The following is a 25,125-nucleotide window of genomic DNA, read 5'->3' on the forward strand; positions in this document are numbered from 1 at the left end:
GTGTGTGTGTGTGTGTGTGTGTGTGTGTGTGTGTGTGTGTGTGTGTGTGTGTGTGTGTGTGTATGTGTGTGTCAGCCTTGATACTTTCGCTTTCCCTGAAAACACGTGCTGCCTTCCGGCTGTTCCCAACAGGCATTCCTCCCTGACCTCTGTGTCGTATTGCGCTTAAAACGTCCCTACTGAAGACCCCAGACCCGGTAATGAAGACCCAAAAAGCGAGGAGCCGTCCTCTTTGTCCCCGGGAGCCCGACGCTAGGACCCCGGGAGCCTCGATCCGCCGCTGGGGGGGGTCTTGCTCCGGGGAGGGAAACCTACTGACGGAACAGCCACACAGCGCGTCCCTCATTGGCTGATACAGCAGGGGGCGGGTCCTCTGAGCCGTCCAGAGCTGGGATTGGCTGCGTGCACTTCCCTGCGCGTCACAGTGCTGTCAAAAGTTTCCTGGTCTACAGATTCCGACTGATCCGGTCTTGAGCGGTACAGGTGTTTCGGACTAGAGGTGATCCGTTCTAGAGTGTTCCAGGTTAGAGCTGATCCGGACTAGAGCGGTCCAGGGCGATCCGAACTAGTGATCTAGGTGAGAGCTGCTCCGGACTAGAGTGGTCCTCATCCGGACTAGAGCGGTCCAGGTCAGAGCTGATCCGGACTAGAGGTGATCCGGACTAGAGGTGATCCAGACTAGAGGTGATCCGGACTAGAGGTGATCCGGACTAGAGGTGATCCGGACTAGAGGTGATCCTGACTAGGGGTGATCCGGACTAGGGGTGATCCGGACTAGAGGTGATCCAGACTAGAGGTGATCCGGACTAGGGGTGATCCGGACTAGAGGTGATCCAGACTAGAGGTGATCCGGACTAGCGGTCCAGGTGCGTTCAAACTGTGTGTGAGTGTGTAGCGCCAGTTCCACACGTGTGGGAATCCTAGAGTTACCACTGGTGCTCAACTTCCCTTACTGTCAGACCGTTAGCATAACCCAGTTTAATAGTGAGTAGTATTAGTGAATATTAAGGTGTAATAGCTAGTAGTTTAATATTAGTGAATATTGAGGTGTAATAGTGAGTACTTTAATATTAGTGAATATTGAGGTGTAATAGTGAGTACTTTAGTATTAGTGAATATTGAGGTATAATAATGAGTAGATTAGTATGAGTGAATATTGAGGTGTATAGTGAGTAGTTTAGTATTAGTGAACATTGAGGTGTATAATGAGTAGTTTAGTTTTAGTGAATATCGAGGTGTATAGTGAGTAGTTTAATATTAGTGAATATTGAGGTGTAATAGTGAGTAGTTTAATATTAGTGAATATTAATGTTTGTTGGTGAGTCGTTGAGTATTATTTAATGTTGAAGTGTGTGAGTGTTTGTTAGTATGTGTTAGTGAGTATTGAAGTGAGCTGTTGGTATTGGGGAAAAGCAAAGTGTCTAAGTGTTTGTGAACTGTTGGGGTTTGTTAGTGAATAAAGTGTATAAGTGTTTGTAAGTGTTAGTGAACGACCAGAGTGTTGGGTTCGCCAGTGACTGAAAGCTGTGGTGTTTTGTGCGGTGCTGTTGGTGGCCAGCAGATGGCGCAGTGGGGCCAGCTGCAGCAGCTGGACTGCAAGTACCTGGAGCAGGTGGACCAGCTGTACGACGACTCCTTCCCCATGGACATACGCCAGTACCTCAGCAAGTGGATCGAGAGCATCGACTGGTGAGAGCTGTGGCCCCGTCCCTAATGTGCGGAGTCACCCTGGTTAGTGTTGAGGCTAACGAGCTGCTGAGTAGCGCCGCCTCCTCAATCGGCTGCTGCTAAAAGCAGCGTCCTGCGAACAGACCCCACTGTCTCTGTACTGTCTAACCCCTACCTGCTCCTTAATGACCTGTCTAACCCCTACCTGCTCCTTAATGACCTGTCTCTGTACTGTCTAACCCCTACCTGCTCCTTAATGACCTGTCTCTGTACTGTCTAACCCCTACCTGCTCCTTAATGACCTGTCTCTGTACTGTCTAACCCCTACCTGCTCCTTAATGACCTGTCTCTGTACTGTCTAACCCCTACCTGCTCCTTAATGACCTGTCTCTGTACTGTCTAACCCCTACCTGCTCCTTAATGACCTGTCTCTGTACTGTCTAACCCCTACCTGCTCCGTAATGACCTGTCTCTGTACTGTCTAACCCCTACCTGCTCCTTAATGACCTGTCTCTGTACTGTCTAACCCCTACCTGCTCCTTAATGACCTGTCTCTGTACTGTCTTACCCCTACCTGCTCCTAAATGACCTGTCTCTGTACTGTCTAACCCCTACCTGCTCCTTAATGACCTGTCTCTGTACTGTCTGACCCCTACCTGCTCCTTAATGACCTGTCTCTGTACTGTCTGACCCCTACCTGCTCCTTAATGACCTGTCTCTGTACTGTCTAACCCCTACCTGCTCCTTAATGACCTGTCTGACCCCTACCTGCTCCTTAATGACCTGTCTCTGTACTGTCTGACCCCTACCTGCTCCTTAATGACCTGTATCTGTACTGTCTGACCCCTACCTGCTCCTTAATGACCTGTCTGACCCTTACCTGCTCCTTAATGCGCTGTGGTTTCCAGGGATACGGTCTCGTGTCAGGAGTCGCTGGCCACCGTCCGGTTCCATGAGCTGCTGTCCCAGCTGGACGACCAGCACAGCCGCTTCACGCTCGACAACAACTTCCTGCTCCAGCACAACATCCGCAAGATCAAGAGGAACCTGCAGGTCTGAGACCACGCCCACAACGCACTCTCTAGACCACGCCCACAACGCACCCTCTAGACCACGCCCACTACCTCTAAACCACACCCACTACACTACCTCTCTAGTACATTCTAGACCACGCCCACTACCTCTAGACCACGCCCACTACCTCCCTAGTGTGGGAGTAGCAGTGTTGTGGGCGTGGTCTATACTCTAGACCAGTGGTTCCCAAACTTTTTGTGCCCAAGGCACACCAAAGGACAAATAAAAATTTCAAGGCACACCTATTGTGCAAAATAGCCTTATAACACATGTTATCACTAATATCATCTGTTTATCTGTTAAGTTTATAATTATTTACTAATGCCAAATAAGATGTGACAAAGACAACTATTCTACTCATGATCATCTACTCAAAATACTTCACAAAAATATTTAAACTTTATCAAATTGGGCTTAATCAAACACACCCATTTCAACCAGACAGGTGAGGCAAAGGAAACAGAAATTCAGCAGAGAACTGTCCATGAGAAAGCTGCATGGTCCTGAATCTGACCCACAAATTATAACTAACATTTAGAATCAGGCTTTTTTTGTAAATATTCTGCCTACTAACAAATCAGTGGGACACATGTGCCTGTCGGGGCGCACAGATTTTTTTAATCCTTGGTGGCACGGAGGAGAGGGCCACTCGCAAGTCCTGCTCAACAGAGAGCCGTGACCTGGTCTTGTTCTTCATGTAAACAAGAGTGGAGAACGCCAACTCACACAGGTAGGTGGTGGGGAAATGAAGAAGTTGGTCGATAGCGTGGTGGGAGATGGTTGGATATTCTGATGCACAAACCAACCAAAACTGATCGAGTGTGAGCTCACTAAATTTCAGTTTCAGCGTGTGGTCCGCACGGAGCTCTGCGCTCTCCTCTCTCCTTCATAGTGAGCTTCTCGGTTGAGGACTCGGACTCCTGGTTGAATAGGTCTCGGATCCAGTCATTGTCCTCGATGTCCGGCACACGTGGAAAATAGCGCTCAAACCTCTCTTTTAAGGTCTGAAGGTGTTCGGCATATATAGCGCGCTCACTGTCTGCCTGTGGCGCAGCTGATGCCAGCGGGAACATGTTCATGGAGCCCTGTTCCAAAGCCTCGCGCCACAGGGTCAGTTTGCCCATAAAGCCCCGAATCTTGTCTGTGGATGATAAAATGTTTTCATTCCTGCCCTGAAGCTTGGCGTTTAACTCGTTGAGATGCCCAAATATGTCTGCAAGGTAAGCCAGCCTGGCGCACCAGCTCTCATCCGCGAGCCTGTGCTTATGTGGGACAGCGTGTTCACGTGAAAATTCCAAAAGCTCTTCCTGAAGCTCATAAAAACAGGACTTTTTACGAGACTTTCCCCCCAGACAACCATCATACCTTTGTGATGAGGATCAGGCTTTGGTGGTCGGCTCCCATCTCAGCGCACAGCTGGGAGAAAAGGCGAGATTTCAGGGGCCTTGATTTGATGTAATTCACCCTCTGCACAGCCTGATTCAGCACCTCAGTCAACTCCGGGGGCATGGTTTTGGCAACTAATGCCTCTCGGTGCAAAATGCAGTGGTTGGTCACTATCTGTGGATTTTGTGCTTTTACCTTTGCAATAAAGCCTCTCACTCTCCCCGTCATGCATGCCGCACCATCCGTGCACAGACTGACGCACATACTCCAGCACAGATTGTTTTCTTTTAAGTAGTTATCAGTTACCTTGAATATTTCTTCTCCCGTTGTATGGCTTGCCATTTCTTTACAGAAGAAAAAAGTCTCTTTAATAGAGTCACCGTCAACATACCTGACGTTTGCCAGGAGCTGGGCAGCCCCACTTATGTCGGTCGATTCATCTATTTGAAGAGAAAATCTGCCGCTCGCCTGCAGTTTCTCTGTTAAATGTTGTTCAATGTCTTCTGACATGTCATCTATTCTTCTTTTGATTGTGTTATCAGATGCCGGCACCTTGGATAGCTCATTTGCGGCATCTGGACCCAGTATGACACCTGCAATTATTTTGCAAGCAGGGAGGATGAGTGTCTCCGCTATTGTGTGAGGCTTCTTTTGCTTTGCAATAAGCTCCGCTAGCATGTAACTAGCCTCCATTGCCTTTTCAGACACTTTCACACAATCCAACAAACGGTCTTGCTGCCTCTGGTTCAGATATAGTAAATTAAAATAATTATTTTTGTCTAGTTGTATACTATATTGCAGTAGGCTATGGTTGTCACAAAATCCCACGGCACACTTGGACTTGCCTCACGGCCCACCAGTGGGCCGCGGCACACAGTTTGGGAACCACTGCTCTAGACCACACCCACTACCTCTAGACCACACCCACAACACTACCTCTCTAGTGTGGGAGAAGTAGTCTTGTGGGCGTGGTCTAGAGTATAGACCACGCCCACAGTGTTTGTGGTTCCAGGACCGGTTCCAGCAGGACCCGATCCTCATGGCCGGGATCATCGCCCGGAACCTCCGGGAGGAACGGCAGATCCTGGAGCGGGGCCAGAGTTCAGAGGTACACACACACACACACACACGACCACACACATACCACACACACACACACATAACTTGCGGTGTGTGTTCCAGTCTGTGGGAGAAGGCGTGTCCTCCGCCATGGTGGTGGAGAAACTCAAACTGGACAAGAAGGTCGCCGCCATGAGGAACCTTATCCAGGTAGGAGGCCACCTTTATGAACCTCATCCAGGTTTAGGAGGCCACGTTAGGAGGCCACATTAGGAGGCTAGGTTTAGGATGTTTAGGAGGCCACATTAGGAGGCTAGGTTTAGGAGGCCAGGTTTAGGGGGCTAGGTTTAGGAGGCCAGGTTTAGGAGGCCAGGTTAGGAGGCCACATTAGGAGGCTAGGTTTAGGAGGCCAGGTTTAGGAGGCCATGTTAGGAGGCTAGGTTTAGGAGACCAGGTTTAGGGGGCTAGGTTTAGGAGGCCAGGTTTAGGAGGCCAGGTTAAGGAGGCCACGTTGGGAGGCTAGGTTTAGGAGGCCACCTTTAGGAGGCCATGTTAGGAGGCTAGGTTTAGGGGGCTAGGTTTAGGAGGCCAGCTTTAGGAGGCCAGGTTAGGATGCCACATTAGGAGGCTAGGTTTAGGGGGCTAGGTTTAGGAGGCTAGGTTTAGGAGGACAGGTTAGGAGGCCGCATTAGGAGGCTAGGTTTAGGAGGCCAGGTTAGGAGGCTAGGTTTAGGGGGCTAGGTTTAGGAGGCCAGGTTTAGGAGGCTAGGTTTAGGAGGCTAGGTTTAGGATGCTAGGTTTAGGAGGCTAGGTTTAGGAGGCTAGGTTTAGGGGGCTAGGCTTAGGGGGCTAGGTTTAGGGGGCTAGGTTTAGGGGGCTAGGTTTAGGGGGTTGGTTTAGGGGGCTAGGTTAAGGTTTTAGCTCTTTACCTGCAGCTGGTCTACACCTGGACTGTTCCGTCGTTTAGTAACTGGAGATGGAGGGAATCCAGTTTGGGTGCTCTAGATGAGGGTAATCCAGTCAGAAATCTAGATGAGGGTAATCCAGTTAGGGTGATCCAGATGAGGGTAATCCATTCAGTGATCTAGATGAGGGTAATCCAGTCTATGATCCAGATGAGGGTAATCCAGTCTATGATCCAGATGAGGGTAATCCAGTCTGTGTGAGCTAGATGGTAGATTATTGCTAGTCACTATCTCTGGTTTCTAGATTACAGATCAAAACATTAAGATTCTGGAGGACCTGCAAGATGAATACGACTTCAAACTGAACACACTGAAGAACAGAGGTGAGAGAGAGTACTGCTACTGGTGCTAGTACTACTACTACCACGACTACTAGTAATACTACTACTACCACTAATACTACTGCTAGTACTACTGGTAGTAGTACTACTACACCTACTACAACAAGAACAGTTGAGAGGCTAGTACTGCTACTGGTGCTAGTACTACTACTACCACTACTACTAGTAATACAACTGCTACCACTAAAACTACTGCTAGTACTACTGGTAGTAGTACTACTATAACAAGAACAGAGGTGAGAGGCTAGTACTGCTACTAGTACTAGTACTACTACTACCACTAGTAATACTACTACTACCACTAATACTACTACTAGTACTACTACTACTGCTACTACTACTGCTACTAGTACTAATACTACTACTACTACCGCTACACTTACGTGACTGATAAAGTTCTTCTGCCTCAAGAAGGACCTGACTGATAATGTTCTTCTGCCCAGAGAACGATGTGAACGGTTTGACCCCCAAGGAGCTCGAGAAGGAGAGGATGACCATGGGGAACATGTGCTTCGACCTCAAGAACAAGCGACAGGTGAGCAGGTGCATTACGGGAGTTCCCCCAAACCAGAGCCGCCGGCAGGGAGGCCCCCGCGTCCATGACGAGATGCATTTGTCCTTCCAAACGGAGTAGAACGGGGCAGGGAGGTCCCGGTGTGAACTGTACAGCTGCAGAGCATGTGGAGCCCTCAGGGTCTCCAGGGTTCAGCCCCTCCGACTGCAGTCCAGGGTCACAAACAAGTGGACCACAACTTCCACTCAAGGACTCGTTGGCAGCACTCGAGGGTACGGTCCAGTTGTCAACAAACCCACTCTGGGGTTTTCCCTTAAGCCTCTCCGGTCGCAAGTGTGCTCCAGTTCCGGAGTTTAACACAGAATGACACACGGGGAACCACCGGAACCGGGCTTCAGAGGGACATCCGGTAGTAGACTCCATGAGGAGGTGTACTTTGGGTAGTACTCTAAGGAGGTGTACGTTGGGTAGTACTCTGAGGAGGTGTACGTTGGGTAGTACTCTGAGGAGGTGTACGTTGGGTAGTACTCTGAGGAGGTGTACTTTGGGTAGTGCTCTGAGGAGGTGTACTTTGGGTAGTGCTCTGAGGAGGTGTACGTTGGGTAGTACTCTGAGGAGGTGTACGTTGGGTAGTACTCTGAGGAGGTGTACGTTGGGTAGTACTCTGAGGAGGTGTACGTTGGGTAGTACTCTGAGGAGGTGTACGTTGGGTAGTACTCTGAGGAGGTATACGTTGGGTAGTACTCTGAGGAGGTGTACGTTGGGTAGTACTCTGAGGAGGTGTACTTTGGGTAGTACTCTGAGGAGGTGTACGTTGGGTAGTACTCTGAGGAGGTGTACGTTGGGTAGTACTCTGAGGAGGTGTACGTTGGGTAGTACTCTGAGGAGGTGTACTTTGGGTAGTGCTCTGAGGAGGTGTACGTTGGGTAGTACTCTGAGGAGGTATACGTTGGGTAGTACTCTGAGGAGGTGTACGTTGGGTAGTACTCTGAGGAGGTGCACGTTGGGTAGTACTCTGAGGAGGTGTACTTTGGGTAGTGCTCTGAGGAGGTGTACGTTGGGTAGTACTCTGAGGAGGTATACGTTGGGTAGTACTCTGAGGAGGTGTACGTTGGGTAGTACTCTGAGGAGGTGTACGTTGGGTAGTACTCTGAGGAGGTGTACGTTGGGTAGTACTCTGAGGGGGTATACACTGGGTAGTACTGTGTGTGCTTCAGCGGGTCTGTGCGTTCCAGACGGTGGTGGACCAGCTGGTGGAGGTCCTGAAGCTGACGGAGGCGCTGCAGACAGAACTCATCTCTGAGGAGCTCCCAGAGTGGAAGCAGAGGCAGCAGATCGCCTGCATCGGCGGTCCCCCCAACGCCTGCCTGGACCAGCTGCAGAACTGGTGAGACCCTCCTCCTCCCTGATGCACCACCTCCTTTACCCTGAGACACCACCTCCTTTACCCTGATGCACCACCTCCTCTACCCTGATGCACCACCTCCTTTACCCTGATGCACCACCTCCTGCACCCTGAGACACCACCTCCTGCACCCTGATGCACCACCTCCTGCACCCTGATGCACCACCTCCTTTACCCTGATGCACAACCTCCTTTACCCTGATGCACCACCTCCTGCACCCTGAGACACCACCTCCTCCACCCTGATGCACCACCTCCTCCACCCTGAGACACCACCTCCTCCACCCTGAGACACCACCTCCTCCACCCTGAGACACCACCTCCTGCACCCTGATGCACCACCTCCTCGCACCACCTCCTGCACCCTGATACACCACCTCCTGCACCCTGATACACCACCTCCTCCACCTTGAGACACCACCTCCTCCACCCTGATGCACCACCTCCTCCACCCTGATGCACCACCTCCTGCACCCTGATGCACCACCTCCTCCACCTTGAGACACCACCTCCTGCACCCTGATGCACCACCTCCTCCACCTTGAGACACCACCTCCTCCACCCTGATGCACCACCTCCTGCACCCTGATGCACCACCTCCTCGCACCACCTCCTGCACCCTGATACACCACCTCCTCCACCTTGAGACACCACCTCCTCCACCCTGATGCACCACCTCCTCCACCCTGATGCACCACCTCCTGCACCCTGATACACCACCTCCTCGCACCATCTCCTCCACCCTGAGACACCACCTCCTGCACCCTGATGCACCACCTCCTGCACCCTGAGACACCACCTCCTCCACCCTGATGCACCACATCCTCCACCCTGAGACACCACCTCCTCCACCCTGATGCACCACCTCCTCCACCCTGATGCACCACCTCCTCCACCCTGATGCACCACCTCCTGCACCCTGATACACCACCTCCTCGCACCACCTCCTCCACCCTGATGCACCACCTCCTGCACCCTGATACACCACCTCCTCGCACCACCTCCTCCACCCTGATGCACCACCTCCTGCACCCTGATACACCACCTCCTCCACCTTGAGACACCACCTCCTGCACCCTGATGCACCACCTCCTCCACCCTGATGCACCACCTCCTCCACCCTGATGCACCACCTCCTGCACCCTGATACACCACCTCCTCGCACCACCTCCTCCACCCTGATGCACCACCTCCTGCACCCTGATACACCACCTCCTCGCACCACCTCCTCCACCCTGATGCACCACCTCCTGCACCCTGATACACCACCTCCTCCACCTTGAGACACCACCTCCTGCACCCTGATGCACCACCTCCTCCACCCTGATACACCACCTCCTGCACCCTGATACACCACCTCCTGCACCCTGATGCACCACCTCCTCCACCCTGATACACCACCTCCTGCACCCTGATGCACCACCTCCTCCACCCTGATGCACCACCTCCTCCACCCTGATGCACCACCTCCTGCACCCTGATACACCACCTCCTCGCACCACCTCCTCCACCCTGATGCACCACCTCCTGCACCCTGATACACCACCTCCTCGCACCACCTCCTCCACCCTGATGCACCACCTCCTGCACCCTGATACACCACCTCCTCCACCTTGAGACACCACCTCCTGCACCCTGATGCACCACCTCCTCCACCCTGATACACCACCTCCTGCACCCTGATACACCACCTCCTGCACCCTGATGCACCACCTCCTCCACCCTGATACACCACCTCCTGCACCCTGATACACCACCTCCTGCACCCTGATACACCACCTCCTGCACCCTGATACACCACCTCCTCCACCTTGATACACCACCTCCTCCACCCTGAGACACCACCTCCTGCACCGTGAGACACCACCTCCTCTACCCTGATGCACCACCTCCTCTACCCTGATGCACCACCTCCTCCACCCTGATGCACCACCTCCTCCACCCTGATGCACCACCTCCTCTACCCTGATGCACCACCTCCTCCACCCTGATGCACCACCTCCTGCCCCGTGAGACACCACCTCCTCCACCTTGAGACGCCACCTCCTCCACCCTGATGCACCACCTCCTCCACCCAAACACACCCCCCCGACCACCGAGCCCCCTCCGACTCCTACGAGACACCGGCCTCATGTCCCCCCAGGTTCACTGCGGTGGGGGAGACCCTGCAGCAGGTGAGGCAGCAGCTGAAGAAGCTGCAGGAGTTGGAGCAGAAGCTGACCTACGAGCAGGACCCCATCAGCCAGGAGAAGACCTCCCTGGAGACCCGGGCCCTGGAGCTCTTCAGGAGCCTCCTCACCCAGTAAGACCTCCTCCTCCCCCAGTAAGACCTCCTCCTCCTCCCCCAGTAAGACCTCCTCCTCCCCCAGTAAGACCTCCTCCTCCTCCCCCAGTAAGACCTCCTCCCCCAGTAAGACCTCCTCCTCCCCCAGTAAGACCTCCACCTCCACCCCCAGTAAGACCTCCTCCTCCTCCCCCAGTAAGACCTCCTCCCCCAGTAAGACCTCCTCCTCCTCCCCCAGTAAGACCTCCTCCTCCAGTAAGACCTCCTCCTACACCCCCAGTAAGACCTCCTCCTCCCCCAGTAAGACCTCCTCCTCCTCCCCCAGTAAGACCTCCTCCTCCTCCCCCAGTAAGACCTCCTACCCCAGTAAGACCTCCTCCTCCTCCCCCAGTAAGACCTCCTCCCCCAGTAAGACCTCCTCCTCCTCCCCCAGTAAGACCTCCTCCCCCAGTAAGACCTCCTCACCCAGTAAGACCTACTCCTCCTCCCCCAGTAAGACCTCCTCCTCCCCCAGTAAGACCTCCTCCTCCACCCCCAGTAAGACCTCCTCCTCCCCCAGTAAGACCTCCTCCTCCTCCTCCCCCAGTAAGACCTCCTCCTCCTCCCCCAGTAAGACCTCCTCCTCCCCCAGTAAGACCTCCTCCTCCTCCTCCCCCAGTAAGACCTCCTCCTCCTCCCCCAGTAAGACCTCCTCCTCCTCCCCCAGTAAGACCTCCTCAAGTGTGTTATTGTGTTTGTGTGTGTGTATGTGTCTATGTGTATGTGTGTGTGTGTGTGTGTGTGTGTGTGTGTGTGTGTGTGTGTGTGTGTGTGTGTGTGTGTGTGTGTGTGTTAGCTCCATGGTGGTGGAGCGTCAGCCCTGCATGCCGACCCACCCCCAGAGAGCCCTGGTGCTGAAGACTGGAGTCCAGTTCACTGTCAAACTACGGTACCTCCTCCACCTCTCACTCACACTCTCACACACATTCTAATCTCTTAGAACCAGTCCTGACAGGTTAGAACCAGTCCTAACAGTACCAGTCCTGACAGCTTAGAACCAGTCCTAACAGGTTAGAACCAGTCCTAGCAGAACCAGTTCTAACAGTACCAGTCCTGACAGGTTAGAACCAGTCCTAACAGTACCAGTCCTGACAGGTTAGAACCAGTCCTAGCAGAACCAGTCCTAACAGTACCAGTCCTGACAGGTTAGAACCAGTCCTGATAGGTTAGAACCAGTCCTAACACAACCAGTCCTGACAGGTTAGAACCAGTCCTAACAGAACTAGTCCTAACAGTACCAGTCCTGACAGGTTAGAACCAGTCCTAACAGAACCAGTCCTGACAGGTTAGAACCAGTCCTAACAGAACCAGTCCTAACAGAACCAGTTCTAACAGGGTATAATTGCTTCTTCAGGTTTCTGGTCAAACTGCAGGAATTCAACTACCAACTAAAAGTCAAGGCCTTCTTTGACAAGTAAGTTCCTAATTCACAAGTTGATGAAGCATACTGCGGCCATGTTTTCAGGTGCTAACCGCTAATGCTACGCCTTCTTCTACTCTTGCAGAGACGTGACGGAGAAGAAAGGGTATGTGACCTAACACACACACACACACACACACACACACACACACACATACACACACATACACACACACACACACACACACAAACACCCACACACACACACACACACCAACACAAACACAAACACACACACCCACACAAACACCCACACCCACACACACACACACACACCAACACAAACACAAACACACCCACACATACACAAATATAACCACACGCACACTCACACATTCTCGTGCTGATTGGTTGGTTGGTCGAGCAGATTCAGGAAGTTCAACATCCTGGGGACCAACATTAAGGTGATGAACATGGAGGAGTCCAACGGCAGTCTGGCCGCCGAGTTTAGACACCTGGTGAGACACGCCGCCGCATGCTAACCTAATGTGGGCCCAATACTGGCTACACCTCGCTACATGCTAAGCTTCTGTCAGCCAAAGACAGACTATATCCCACTGCATGCTAAGCTAATGTTGGCCGAATTCTGGCTACACCCTGCTACATGCTAAGCTAATGTTAGCCGAATATTGGATACACGCCGCTACATACTAAGCTTCTGTCAGCCGAAGGTCGGCCACTCCTTGCTACATACTAAGCTTATGAAGCTCCGTGCTACGCTTATAAAGCGGCTACATCCCGCTATAGCACTACTCTTAGGAAATTATAGCAGATTTGCTACTCTTGCTATAGCTAAACTAATCTCAGCCCAATATCTTCTTTACCAGTTAGAAGATAATCTTATGTTAGCTACTTGCTAGGCTTGCTAGATGCTAATATTAGCCATGGATCATTTAAACCAGCTAGATGATAAGCTAATGTTGGCTCCATATCAGCTACACCTGCTAGATGCTAAGCTATTGTTAGCCCTAGAACAGCTACAAATTGAATGTGCTAATATAATGTTAGCCTCAAGATCAGCTCCACCACCTTCATGCTAAGCTAATGTTATTGCAGGATCAGCTACACATGCTACATGCTAAGCTAACGTTATTGCCATATCAGCCTCATGTGTCTTGTTGTTTACCTGGAAACTGCTTCTCTGATCCCCAGCAACTGAAGGAACAGAAGGTGGCTGGGAACCGGACCAATGAGGTAACACTGGTTATCCTCTGGGGTAACACTGGTCCACTGGGGTAACACTGGTCCACTGGGGTAACACTGGTCCACTGGGGTAAGACTGGTGGTCCTCTGGGGTAACACTGGTTATCCTCTGGGGTAACACTGGTCCACTGGGGTAACACTGGTTATCCTCTGGGGTAACACTGGTCCACTGGGGTAACACTGGTCCACTGGGGTAAGACTGGTGGTCCTCTGGGGTAACACTGATTATCCTCTGGGGTAACACTGGTCCTCTGGGGTAACACTGGTCCTCTGGGGTAACACTGGTCCACTGGGGTAACACTGGTTATCCTCTGGGGTAAGACTGGTCCTCTGGGGTAACACTGGTCCACTGGGGTAACACTGGTTATCCTCTGGGGTAACACTGGTTACCCTCTGGGGTAACACTGGCCCTCTGGGGTAATACTGGTCCACTGGGGTAAAACTGGTCCTCTGGGGTAACACTGGTTCTCTGGGGTAACACTGGTCCACTGGGGTAAAACTGGTCCTCTGAGGTAACACTGGTCCTCTGGGGTAACACTGGTCCACTGGGGTAACACTGGTCCACTGGGGTAACACTGGTCCTCTGGGGTAACACTGGTCCTCTGAACACCATGGAACACACTCACCCATGTTGAGTGTGTGTGTGTGTGTGTGTGTGTGTGTGTGTGTGTGTGTGTGTGTGTGTGTGTGTGTGTGTGTGTGTGTGTGTGTAGGGTCCCCTGATCGTCACAGAGGAGCTCCACTCCATCAGCTTTGAGTCGGAGCTCCAGCCGAGCCAGTCTGGGCTCAAGATCAAACTGGAGGTAAGACATCACTGCTGCCCCCCGTACCAGAGACTAGAGACTAGTCCAGGACCCGGTACCAGAGACTAAAGACTAGTCCAGGACCCGGTACCAGAGACTAGAGTCTAGTCCAGGACCCGGTACCAGAGACTAGAGACTAGTCCAGCACCCGGTACCAGAGACTAGAGACTAGTCCAGGACCCGGTACCAGAGGCTACAGACTAGTCCAGGACCCGGTACCAGAGACTAGAGACTAGTCCAGGACCCAGTACCAGAGACTACAGACTAGTCCAGGACCCGGTACCAGAGACTAGAGACTTGTCCAGGACCCGGTACCAGAGACTACAGACTAGTCCAGGACCCAGTACCAGAGACTAGAGACTAGTCCAGGACCCGGTAACAGAGACTAGAGACTAGTCCAGGACCCGGTACCAGAGACTAGTCAAGGACCCGGTACCAGAGACTGGAGACTAGTCCAGGACCCGGTACCAGAGACTAGTCCAGGACCCGGTACCAGAGACTACAGACTAGTCCAGGACCCGGTACCAGAGGCTAGAGACTAGTCCAGGACCCGGTACCAGAGACTAGAGACTAGTCCAGGACCCGGTACCAGAGGCTACAGACTAGTCCAGGACCCGGTACCAGAGACTAGAGACTAGTCCAGGACCCAGTACCAGAGACTTCAGACTAGTCCAGGACCCGGTACCAGAGACTAGAGACTTGTCCAGGACCCGGTACCAGAGACTACAGACTAGTCCAGGACCCAGTACCAGAGACTAGAGACTAGTCCAGGACCCGGTACCAGAGACTAGAGACTAGTCCAGGACCCGGTACCAGAGACTAGTCAAGGACCCGGTACCAGAGACTGGAGACTAGTCCAGGACCCGGTACCAGAGACTAGTCCAGGACCCGGTACCAGAGACTAGAGACTAGTCCAGGACCCGGTACCAGAGACTAGTCCAGGACCCGGTACCAGAGACTACAGACTAGTCCAGGACCCGGTACCAGAGGCTAGAGACTAGTCCAGGACCCGGTACCAGAGACTAGAGACTAGTCCAGGACCCGGTACCAGAGGCTACAGACTAGTCCAGGACCCGGTACCAGAGACTAGAGACTAGTCCAGGACCCAGTACCAGAGACTTCAGACTAGTCCAGGACCCGGTACCAGAGACTAGAGACTAGTCCAGGACCCGGTACCAGAGACTACAGACTAGTCCAGGACCCAGTACCAGAGACTAGAGACTAGTCCAGGACCCGGTACCAGAGACTAGTCAAGGACCCGGTACCAGAGACTGGAGACTAGTCCAGGACCCGGTACCAGAGACTAGTCCAGGACCCGGTACCAGAGACTAGAGACTAGTCCAGGACCCGGTACCAGAGACTAGTCAAGGACCCGGTACCAGAGACTAGAGACTAGTCCAGGACCCGGTACCAGAGACTAGAGACTAGTCCAGGACCCGGTACCAGAGACTAGAGACTAGTCCAGGACCCGGTACCAGAGACTAGAGACTAGTCCAGGACCCGGTAACAGAGACTAGAGACTAGTCCAGGACCCGGTACCAGAGGCTACAGACTAGTCCAGGACCCGGTACCAGAGACTAGAGACTAGTCCAGGACCCAGTACCAGAGACTACAGACTAGTCCAGGACCCGGTACCAGAGACTAGAGACTTGTCCAGGACCCGGTACCAGAGACTACAGACTAGTCCAGGACCCAGTACCAGAGACTTGAGACTAGTCCAGGACCCGGTACCAGAGACTAGAGACTAGTCCAGGACCCGGTACCAGAGACTAGAGACTAGTCCAGGACCCGGTACCAGAGACTAGAGACTAGTCCAGGACCCGGTACCAGAGACTAGAGACTAGTCCAGGACCCGGTACCAGAGGCTACAGACTAGTCCAGGACCCGGTACCAGAGACTAGAGACTAGTCCAGGACCCAGTACCAGAGACTACAGACTAGTCCAGGACCCGGTACCAGAGACTAGAGACTTGTCCAGGACCCGGTACCAGAGACTACAGACTAGTCCAGGACCCAGTACCAGAGACTAGAGACTAGTCCAGGACCCGGTACCAGAGACTAGAGACTAGTCCAGGACCCGGTACCAGAGACTAGTCAAGGACCCGGTACCAGAGACTGGAGACTAGTCCAGGACCCGGTACCAGAGACTAGTCCAGGACCCGGTACCAGAGACTACAGACTAGTCCAGGACCCGGTACCAGAGACTAGAGACTAGTCCAGGACCCGGTACCAGAGACTAAAGACTAGTCCAGGACCCGGTACCAGAGACTAGAGACTAGTCCAGGACCCGGTACCAGAGACTACAGACTAGTCCAGGACCCGGTACCAGAGACTACAGAGACTGTGTGTTGACAGACGCTGTCTCTGCCTGTGGTGGTCATCTCCAACGTCAGCCAGCTGCCCAGCGGCTGGGCCTCCATCCTGTGGTACAACATGCTCACCACAGAACCCAAGGTAGGAACCCTGGACCGCTCTGAACGCTGAGCGGAACCGCTCTGAACGCTGAGCGGAACCGCTCTGAACACTGAGCAGAACCGCTCTTAACCACTGAGCATAGAGAGTAACTAGAAGTATTAAGCACCACTACACTCACCAGAAGTATTAAGCACCACTATACTAACCAGAAGTATTAAGCACACCTACACTAACCAGAAGTATTAAGCACCACTACACTAACCAGAAGTATTAAGCACCACTATACTAACCAGAAGTATTAAGCACACCTACACTAACCAGAAGTATTAAGCACCACTACACCAACCAGAAGTACTAAGCAGAACTACACTAACCAACAGTACCAACGCTGTGATTCTACTTCCTGCAGAACCTGCGTTTCTTCCTGTCCCCGCCCTCCGCCAGCTGGGCCCAACTGGCGGAGGTCCTGAGCTGGCAGTTCTCCTCCGTCACCAAGAGGGGGCTGAACCAGGAGCAACTCAACATGCTAGCTGACAAGCTACTTGGTTAGCGCTACACGGACATGTGCTTAGCACGCCACACAGTCAACACATGTTAATCATGTGCTAAACACGCTACACACTCAAAAAATGCTAAACATGTGTTTAACACGCTACACAGTCTCAACACATGCTAATCATGTGCTAAACAAACTACACACACTCAACACATGCTAATCATGTGCTAAACACGCTACACACATGCTAAACACGCTGCACACATCAACTCTAATTTTAATATAATCTGGTTTGTATGTTCAGGACACAAGGCCATGAGGAAACCGGAAGGTCTAATCCCCTGGGCCCGCTTCTGTAAGGTGGGTACCCTTTGGTTCAGGAGGTAAAGCAGCTTCTGTAAGGTGGGTACCCTTTGGTTCAGGAGGTAAAGCAGGTTGCTTTGGTTCAGGAGGTAAAGCAGGTTGCTTCTGTAAGGTGGGTACCCTTTGGTTCAGGAGGTAAAGCAGGTTCTGTAAGGTGGGTACCCTTTGGTTCAGGAGGTAAAGCAGGTTCTGTAAGGTGGGTACCCTTTGGTTCAGGAGGTAAAGCAGGTTGACCTCTGTAAGGTGGTACCCTTTGGTTCAGGAGGTAAAGCAGGTTGCTTCTGTAAGGTGGGTACCCTTTGGTTCAGGAGGTAAAGCAGGTTGACCTCTGTAAGGTGGTACCCTTTGGTTCAGGAGGTAAAGCAGGTTGACTTCTGTAAGGTGGTACCCTTTGGTTCAGGAGGTAAAGCAGGTTGACCTCTGTAAGGTGGGTACCCTTTGGTTCAGGAGGTAAAGCAGCTTCTGTAAGGTGGGTACCCTTTGGTTCAGGAGGTAAAGCAGGTTGCTTTGGTTCAGGAGGTAAAGCAGGTTGCTTCTGTAAGGTGGGTACCCTTTGGTTCAGGAGGTAAAGCAGGTTCTGTAAGGTGGGTACCCTTTGGTTCAGGAGGTAAAGCAGGTTCTGTAAGGTGGGTACCCTTTGGTTCAGGAGGTAAAGCAGGTTGACCTCTGTAAGGTGGTACCCTTTGGTTCAGGAGGTAAAGCAGGTTGCTTCTGTAAGGTGGGTACCCTTTGGTTCAGGAGGTAAAGCAGGTTGACTTCTGTAAGGTGGTACCCTTTGGTTCAGGAGGTAAAGCAGGTTGACCTCTGTAAGGTGGTACCCTTTGGTTCAGGAGGTAAAGCAGGTTGACCTCTGTAAGGTGGGTACCCTTTGGTTCAGGAGGTAAAGCAGGTTCTGTAAGGTGGGTACCCTTTGGTTCAGGAGGCAAAGCAGGTTCTGTAAGGTGGGTACCCTTTGGTTCAGGAGGTAAAGCAGGTTGACCTCTGTAAGGTGGGTACCCCTTGGTTCAGGAGGTAAAGCAGGTTGACTTCTGTAAGGTGGGTACCCTTTGGTTCAGGAGGTAAAGCAGGTTGACTTCTGTAAGGTGGGTACCCTTTGGTTCAGGAGGTAAAGCAAGTTGACCTCTGTAAGGTGGGTACCCCTTGGTTCAGGAGGTAAAGCAGGTTGACTTCTGTAAGGTGGGTACCCCTTGGTTCAGGAGGTAAAGCAGGTTGACTTCTGTAAGGTGGGTACCCTTTGGTTCAGGAGGTAAAGCAGGTTGACTTCTGTAAGGTGGGTACCCTTTGGTTCAGGAGGTAAAGCAGGTTGACTTCTGTAAGGTGGTACCCTTTGGTTCAGGAGGTAAAGCAGGTTGACTTCTGTAAGGTGGGTACCCTTTGGTTCAGGAGGTAAAGCAGGTTGACCTCTGTAAGGTGGTACCCTTTGGTTCAGGAGGTAAAGCAGGTTGACTTCTGTAAGGTGGGTACCCTTTGGTTCAGGAGGTAAAGCAGGTTGACCTCTGTAAGGTGGTACCCTTTGGTTCAGGAGGTAAAGCAGGTTGACCTCTGTAAGGTGGGTACCCTTTGGTTCAGGAGGTAAAGCAGGTTGACTTGTAACCGGAAGGTTGCTAGTTCGATCCCCGGCTCCTCCTATCTGATGTGTCCCTGAGCAAAACACTTAACACTACCTGCTCCTGACGAGCTGTCTAATGGTGTAGTGATGGTGTAGTGATGGTGCTGTGGTGATGGTGTAGTGATGGTGATGTGGTGTAGTGATGGTGCTGTAGTGATGGTGTAGTGATGGTGCTGTGGTGTGGTGATGGTTTAGTGATGGTGATGTGGTGTATTGATGGTGCTGTAGTGATGGTGTAGTGATGGTGCTGTAGTGATGGTGTAGTGATGGTGCTGTGGTGTAGTGATGGTGCTGTGGTGTAGTGATGGTGCTGTGGTGTAGTGATGGTGCTGTGGTGTAGTGATGGTGTAGTGATGGTGCTGTGGTGTAGTGATGGTGTAGTGATGGTGCTGTGGTGTAGTGATGGTGTAGTGATGGTGCTGTGGTGTAGTGATGGTGCTGTGGTGTAGTGATGGTGTAGTGATGGTGCTGTGGTGTAGTGATGGTGTAGTGATGGTGCTGTGGTGTAGTGATGGTGTAGTGATGGTGCTGTGGTGTAGTGATGGTGCTGTGGTGTAGTGATGGTGCTGTGGTGTAGTGATGGTGCTGTGGTGATGGTGTAGTGATGGTGCTGTGGTGTAGTGATGGTGCTGTGGTGTAGTGATGGTGTAGTGATGGTGCTGTGGTGTAGTGATGGTGTAGTGATGGTGCTGTGGTGTAGTGATGGTGTAGTGATGGTGCTGTGGTGTAGTGATGGTGCTGTGGTGATGATGTAGTGATGGTGATGTGGTGTAGTGATGGTGCTGTGGTGTAGTGATGGTGCTGTGGTGTAGTGATGGTGCTGTGGTGTAGTGATAGTGGTGTAGTGATGGTGCTGTGGTGTAGTGATGGTGCTGTGGTGATGGTGTAGTGATGGTGCTGTGGTGTAGTGATGGTGTAGTGATGGTGCGGTGGTGTAGTGATGGTGCTGTAGTGATGGTGTAGTGATGGTGCTGTGGTGTAGTGATGGTGCTGTGGTGTAGTGATGGTGCTGTAGTGATGGTATAGTGATGGTGCTGTGGTGTAGTGATGGTGCTGTGGTGTAGTGATGGTGCTCTGCTGTAGTGATGGTGTAATGATGGTGTAGTGATGATGTAATGATGGTGCTGTGGTGTAGTGATGGTGCTGTAGTGATGGTATAGTGATGGTGCTGTGGTGTAGTGATGGTGTAATGATGGTGCTGTAGTGATGGTGTAGTGATGGTGTAATGATGGTGCTGTGGTGTAGTGATGGTGTAATGATGGTGCTGTGGTGTAGTGATGGTGTAATGATGGTGCTGTGGTGTTCCAGGGCGTGACTGAGAAGAGTTTCCCGTTCTGGTTGTGGATGGAGGGGATCCTGGACCTCATCAAACGACACCTGCTGGCTCTCTGGAACGACGGGTCAGTCAGCACCGGAACCCTGGAGAACCCTAGAGAACCCTAGAGAAGCCTGGAGAACCCTAGAGAACCCATAACCCTAGAGAACCTAGAACCCTAGAGAACTCAGAACCCTGGAGAACCCTAGAGAACCCTGGGGAACCCTAGAGAACCCATAACCCTAGAGAACCTAGAACCCTAGAGAACTCAGAACCCTGGAGAACCCTAGAGAACCCAGAACCCTAGAGAACTCAGAACCCTGGAGAACCCATAAACCTAGAAAAGCCAGAATCCTGGAGAACCCTAGAGAACCCTAGAGAACTCTAGAGAACCCTAGAGAACCCAGAACCCCAAAGAACCCTAGAGAACCCAGAACCCTAGAGAACCCCAAAGAACCCTAGAGAACTCAAAACCCTGGAAAGCAGAGAGCCCTAGAGAACCAAGATAACAGAGCCCAGGAGAACCCAGGCTTTAGTCCGGAGCCGGTCTGTAGTCCGGGTCTGGGGGACCCTGGTCTGTAGTCCGGTCTGGGAGACCCTGGTCTGTAGTCCGGTCTGGGGGACCCTGGTCTGTAGTCCGGGGTCTGGGGGACCCTGGTCTGTAGTCCGGTCTGGGGGACCCTGGTCTGTAGTCCGGGTCTGGGGGACCCTGGTCTGCAGTCCGGTCTGGGGGACCCTGGTCTGTAGTCCGGTCTGGGGGACCCTGGTCTGTAGTCCGGGTCTGGGGGACCCTGGTCTGTAGTCCGGTCTGGGGGACCCTGGTCTTCTGGGGACAATGAGGATGGATTCATTAATTGGTGTTTCTAACGACCCCAGGTGCATCATGGGCTTCCTCAGCAAAGAGCGGGAGAAGGTGTTGCTAAGCGACCGTTCCCCGGGAACCTTCCTGCTGAGGTTCAGCGAGAGCAGCCGGGAGGGAGCAATCACCTTCACCTGGATAGAGCACGACATGCACGGTACACACACACACACACAGTGGGGGGGAAGCAATGTGTGAAGTGGTCTGTTAATGGTGTGTGTGTGTGTGTGTGTGTGTGTGTGTGTGTGTGTGTGTGTGTGTGTGTGTGTGTGTGTGTGTGTGTGTGTGTGTGTGTGTGTGTGTGTGTGTAGATAAGCCGGTGTACCACTCCGTGGAGCCCTACACCAAGCGGGAGCTGACGGCCGTCTCTCTGGCCGACATCATCCGCACCTACAAGGTGATGGCGGCCGAGAACATCCCGGAGAACCCACTCCGCTTCCTCTACCCCGACATCCCCAAGGACCAGGCCTTCAGCAAGTACTACCCCCCCCCGAGCGATGGTGAGCACCTACCCCGGAGTCACTGCCTACCTACCCCAGAGACACTACCTACCCCAGAGTCACTACCTACCCCAGAGTCACTACCTACCCCAGAGTCACTACCTAACCCGGAGTCACTACCTACCTACCCCAGAGTCACTACCTACCCCAGAGTCACTACCTACCTACACCAGAGTCACTACCTACCCCAGAGTCACTACCTACCCCAGAGTCACTACCTACCTACCCCAGAGTCACTACCTACCCCAGAGTCCCTACCTACCTACACCAGAGTCACTACCTACCCCAGAGTCACTACCTACCTACCCCGGAGTCACTACCTACCCCAGAGTCACTACCTACCTACCCCGGAGTCACTACCTACCCCAGAGTCACTACCTACCTACCCCTGTGTCACTACCTACCCCAGAGTCACTACCTACCTACACCAGAGTCACTACCTACCCCAGAGTCACTACCTACCCCAGAGTCACTACCTACCTACCCCAGAGTCACTACCTACCCCAGAGTCACTACCTACCCCGGAGTCACTGCCTACCTACCCCAGAGACACTACCTACCCCAGAGTCACTACCTACCCCAGAGTCACTACCTAACCCGGAGTCACTACCTACCTACCCCAGAGTCACTACCTACCCCAGAGTCACTACCTACCCCAGAGTCACTACCTACCTACCCCAGAGTCACTACCTACCTACCCCAGAGTCACTACCTACCTACACCAGAGTCACTACCTACCCCAGAGTCACTACCTACCTACCCCAGAGTCACTACCTACCCCAGAGTCACTACCTACCTACCCCAGAGTCACTACCTACCCCAGAGTCACTACCTACCTACCCCAGAGTCACTACCTACCCCAGAGTCACTACCTACCTACCCCAGAGTCACTGCCTACCTACCCCAGAGTCACTGCCTACCTACCCCAGAGACACTACCTACCTACCCCAGAGTCACTACCTACCCCAGAGTCACTACCTACCTACCCCAGAGTCACTACCTACTCCAGAGTCACTACCTACCTACCCCAGAGTCACTACCTACCTACACCAGAGTCACTACCTACCTACACCAGAGTCACTACCTACCCCAGAGTCACTACCTACCTACCCCGGAGTCACTACCTACCCCAGAGTCACTACCTACCTACACCAGAGTCACTACCTACCTACCCCAGAGTCACTACCTACCTACCCCAGAGTCACTACCTACCTACCCCAGAGTCACTACCTACCCCAGAGTCACTACCTACCTACCCCGGAGTCACTACCTACCCCAGAGTCACTACCTACCTACCCCTGTGTCACTACCTACCTACCCCAGATTCACTACCTACCCTAGAGTCAGACACTACCCCCCAGAGAGTCTCAGTGGGGCCAGAAGGAGCCAACCTTCATACCACAGAGTTGGTTATGTATGGTTTAATCACACAGTCTGTCTGTCCGTCTGTCCGTCTGCCTGCCTTCCTGTCTGTCCAGCTCCAGAGCCCATGGAGGAGGGGAATGCAGTGAAGAGTGGATACATGAAGACAGAACTGATCTCAGTGTCTGAGGTGTACGTTAACACACACACACACACACACCCCTGGCGGCAACCTCTGACCTGATTCTAGTGGTGACCTCTAACCTGACTCTAGTGGTGACCTCTAACCTGACTCTAGTGGTGACCTCTGACATGTGACCTCTAACCTGTGACTCTACTGGTGACCTCTAACCTGTGACCTCTAACTAGTGGTGACCTCTGACCTCTTTTCTCTGACCTTGCAGCCCCCCGTCCCGTCTCCAGGACAACATGATGCCCATGTCATCTGACGACTTCAGACACCTGGAGCAGTTTGTCAGTGTGCCCAGTAACATCGATGACTTGGTGAAGCACGCACACACACACACACCTACCTAATGGCTAATGTCAATACTAACAGGAAGGGTATTTGGGAGAATTTTGGGTATTTCTCCTGTTTAAGAACTTTATACATTTTTGTGAAAATTTTGATTTCTGTAAATGCAGCGTTTGATGCTAACGTTAACGACAATATTAATGCTTGTGAGTGCGAGTTGACGGCGCTATAGTTAACACTAACGATACAATCGATGCTAACGCTAATTATCAATGCTAACGCTAATGATTAATGCTAACGCTAATGATTAATACTAATGTTAACATCAATGCTTGTGAGTGCAAGTTATGACGCTATAGTTAACACTAACTATAAGATTAAGGCTAACGCTAATGATGAATGATAAGGCTAATGATGAATGCTAACGTTCTGTTTCTTCCTACAGATGACCGACTGACCGACGGCCTCCCAGCCTGAGCAGCATAAAGACATCGCATTGTCAGCCATGCTTTTTGTGTATTGTTTTTTGTTTCCGAGTATTCTTACTTATATCAGAGTATTCTTACTTATATCAGAGTATTCTAACTTTTGAGTGTACTTCTACTCATGGGAGTACTTTTACTCACGAGAGTATTAAGTGGTGTCCGAATGCCTTGACTTGTTTTCGAGCATCTCTAAACAAGTGCTTGAGCTTCTCTAAGTGTGTTGCAGGTTGTAAGTTTGAATCCGTCTAACGTTATTTTGGGTTGTTGAGGTGGGTAGTATGTAATGTTGTAGAGTTTGGGTAAAGGCTGTTCCCCTTCTCCCCTTCAGAACCTCTGGCTTTAATTGATGTGTCCCAGATCACTGGAAACATAAAAAATACAAATAAAATGTTGTCAGGTGCCGGGATTCATGTTTCAGAGTCACTGGTCACTGAGTTACCTTAGGCTTTACCATGGATAAGGTTCCTTAATGAGGCATTACCTTGGATTAGATACCTTTAGTAGGCCTTATCTTCCCATATGTCTCATCAACTTGACTGCCTCCAGCAGCTCTCATCGTTGGTCAGTAAAACTTCTTTCTCTCTACGTTCCAGAGTTGAGTTTCACTATGAAAGCATTTGCAGACTTCGGATTTATGTACACAGGCTTTATAAATACAAACATCACTGCCGCACCGGACGGCGTCAGGAGAAAGGATCACAGTTGCTTTTACAAATAAATAACATCCATCACAAAGATCTGACGTCTTTCACCTGTTCAGACGTCCTCTGCGTAACCCTGCTGTCCGAATCACACTGAAACCTTACACTGCCAACACAAATAAACACACACTTTAAGTTGGAGCATTTGACAACTCAACACAACAGACTGACAGATTGAAAACTGCTGATAAACCAGTCCCAACAAGTGTAACCCAGTCTAGACTAGTATAAACCAGTCTAGAATAGTATAAACCATTCATAATATCAACAGTTCTAACATAAGTATATATTGGAGGCACCAAAGCAGTGTTCCTTTAAAATGCATCTTCATATTTCTATGCAAGACCTTGTAACACGACCAGAAACACACAGGTGGGGTGGGACC

At 51.9% G+C, this 25,125-nt stretch overlaps 1 protein-coding gene across 2 annotated transcripts; it reads left to right on the forward strand.

The window, feature by feature from the left end:
• Positions 1-436: 436 nt before the first annotated feature.
• Positions 437-24,438, forward strand: stat1a (signal transducer and activator of transcription 1a). 2 transcript variants are annotated; one of them, XM_079734524.1, is made up of 24 exons: positions 437-577; positions 1,562-1,689; positions 2,577-2,721; positions 5,141-5,236; positions 5,311-5,397; positions 6,397-6,475; positions 6,937-7,028; positions 8,243-8,394; positions 10,556-10,714; positions 11,532-11,624; positions 12,090-12,149; positions 12,241-12,261; positions 12,523-12,613; positions 13,308-13,349; positions 14,072-14,161; positions 16,516-16,614; positions 16,985-17,120; positions 17,376-17,431; positions 20,352-20,443; positions 21,235-21,374; positions 21,529-21,717; positions 23,196-23,271; positions 23,484-23,583; positions 24,000-24,438. In XM_079734524.1, the coding sequence occupies exons 2-24, from the start codon at positions 1,562-1,564 to the stop codon at positions 24,009-24,011; spliced, it is 2,235 nt and encodes a 744-aa protein (XP_079590650.1). In that variant the 5' UTR covers positions 437-577; the 3' UTR covers positions 24,012-24,438. The 2 variants fall into 2 exon arrangements, with proteins under 2 accessions (XP_079590650.1, XP_079590649.1); XM_079734523.1 differs by having other exon boundaries at positions 438-866.
• Positions 24,439-25,125: the final 687 nt, after the last annotated feature.

This window comes from Pollachius pollachius, assembly GCF_949987615.1.
Source record: "Pollachius pollachius genome assembly, chromosome: 4".
Classification (NCBI taxonomy): Eukaryota; Metazoa; Chordata; class Actinopteri; order Gadiformes; family Gadidae; genus Pollachius; species Pollachius pollachius.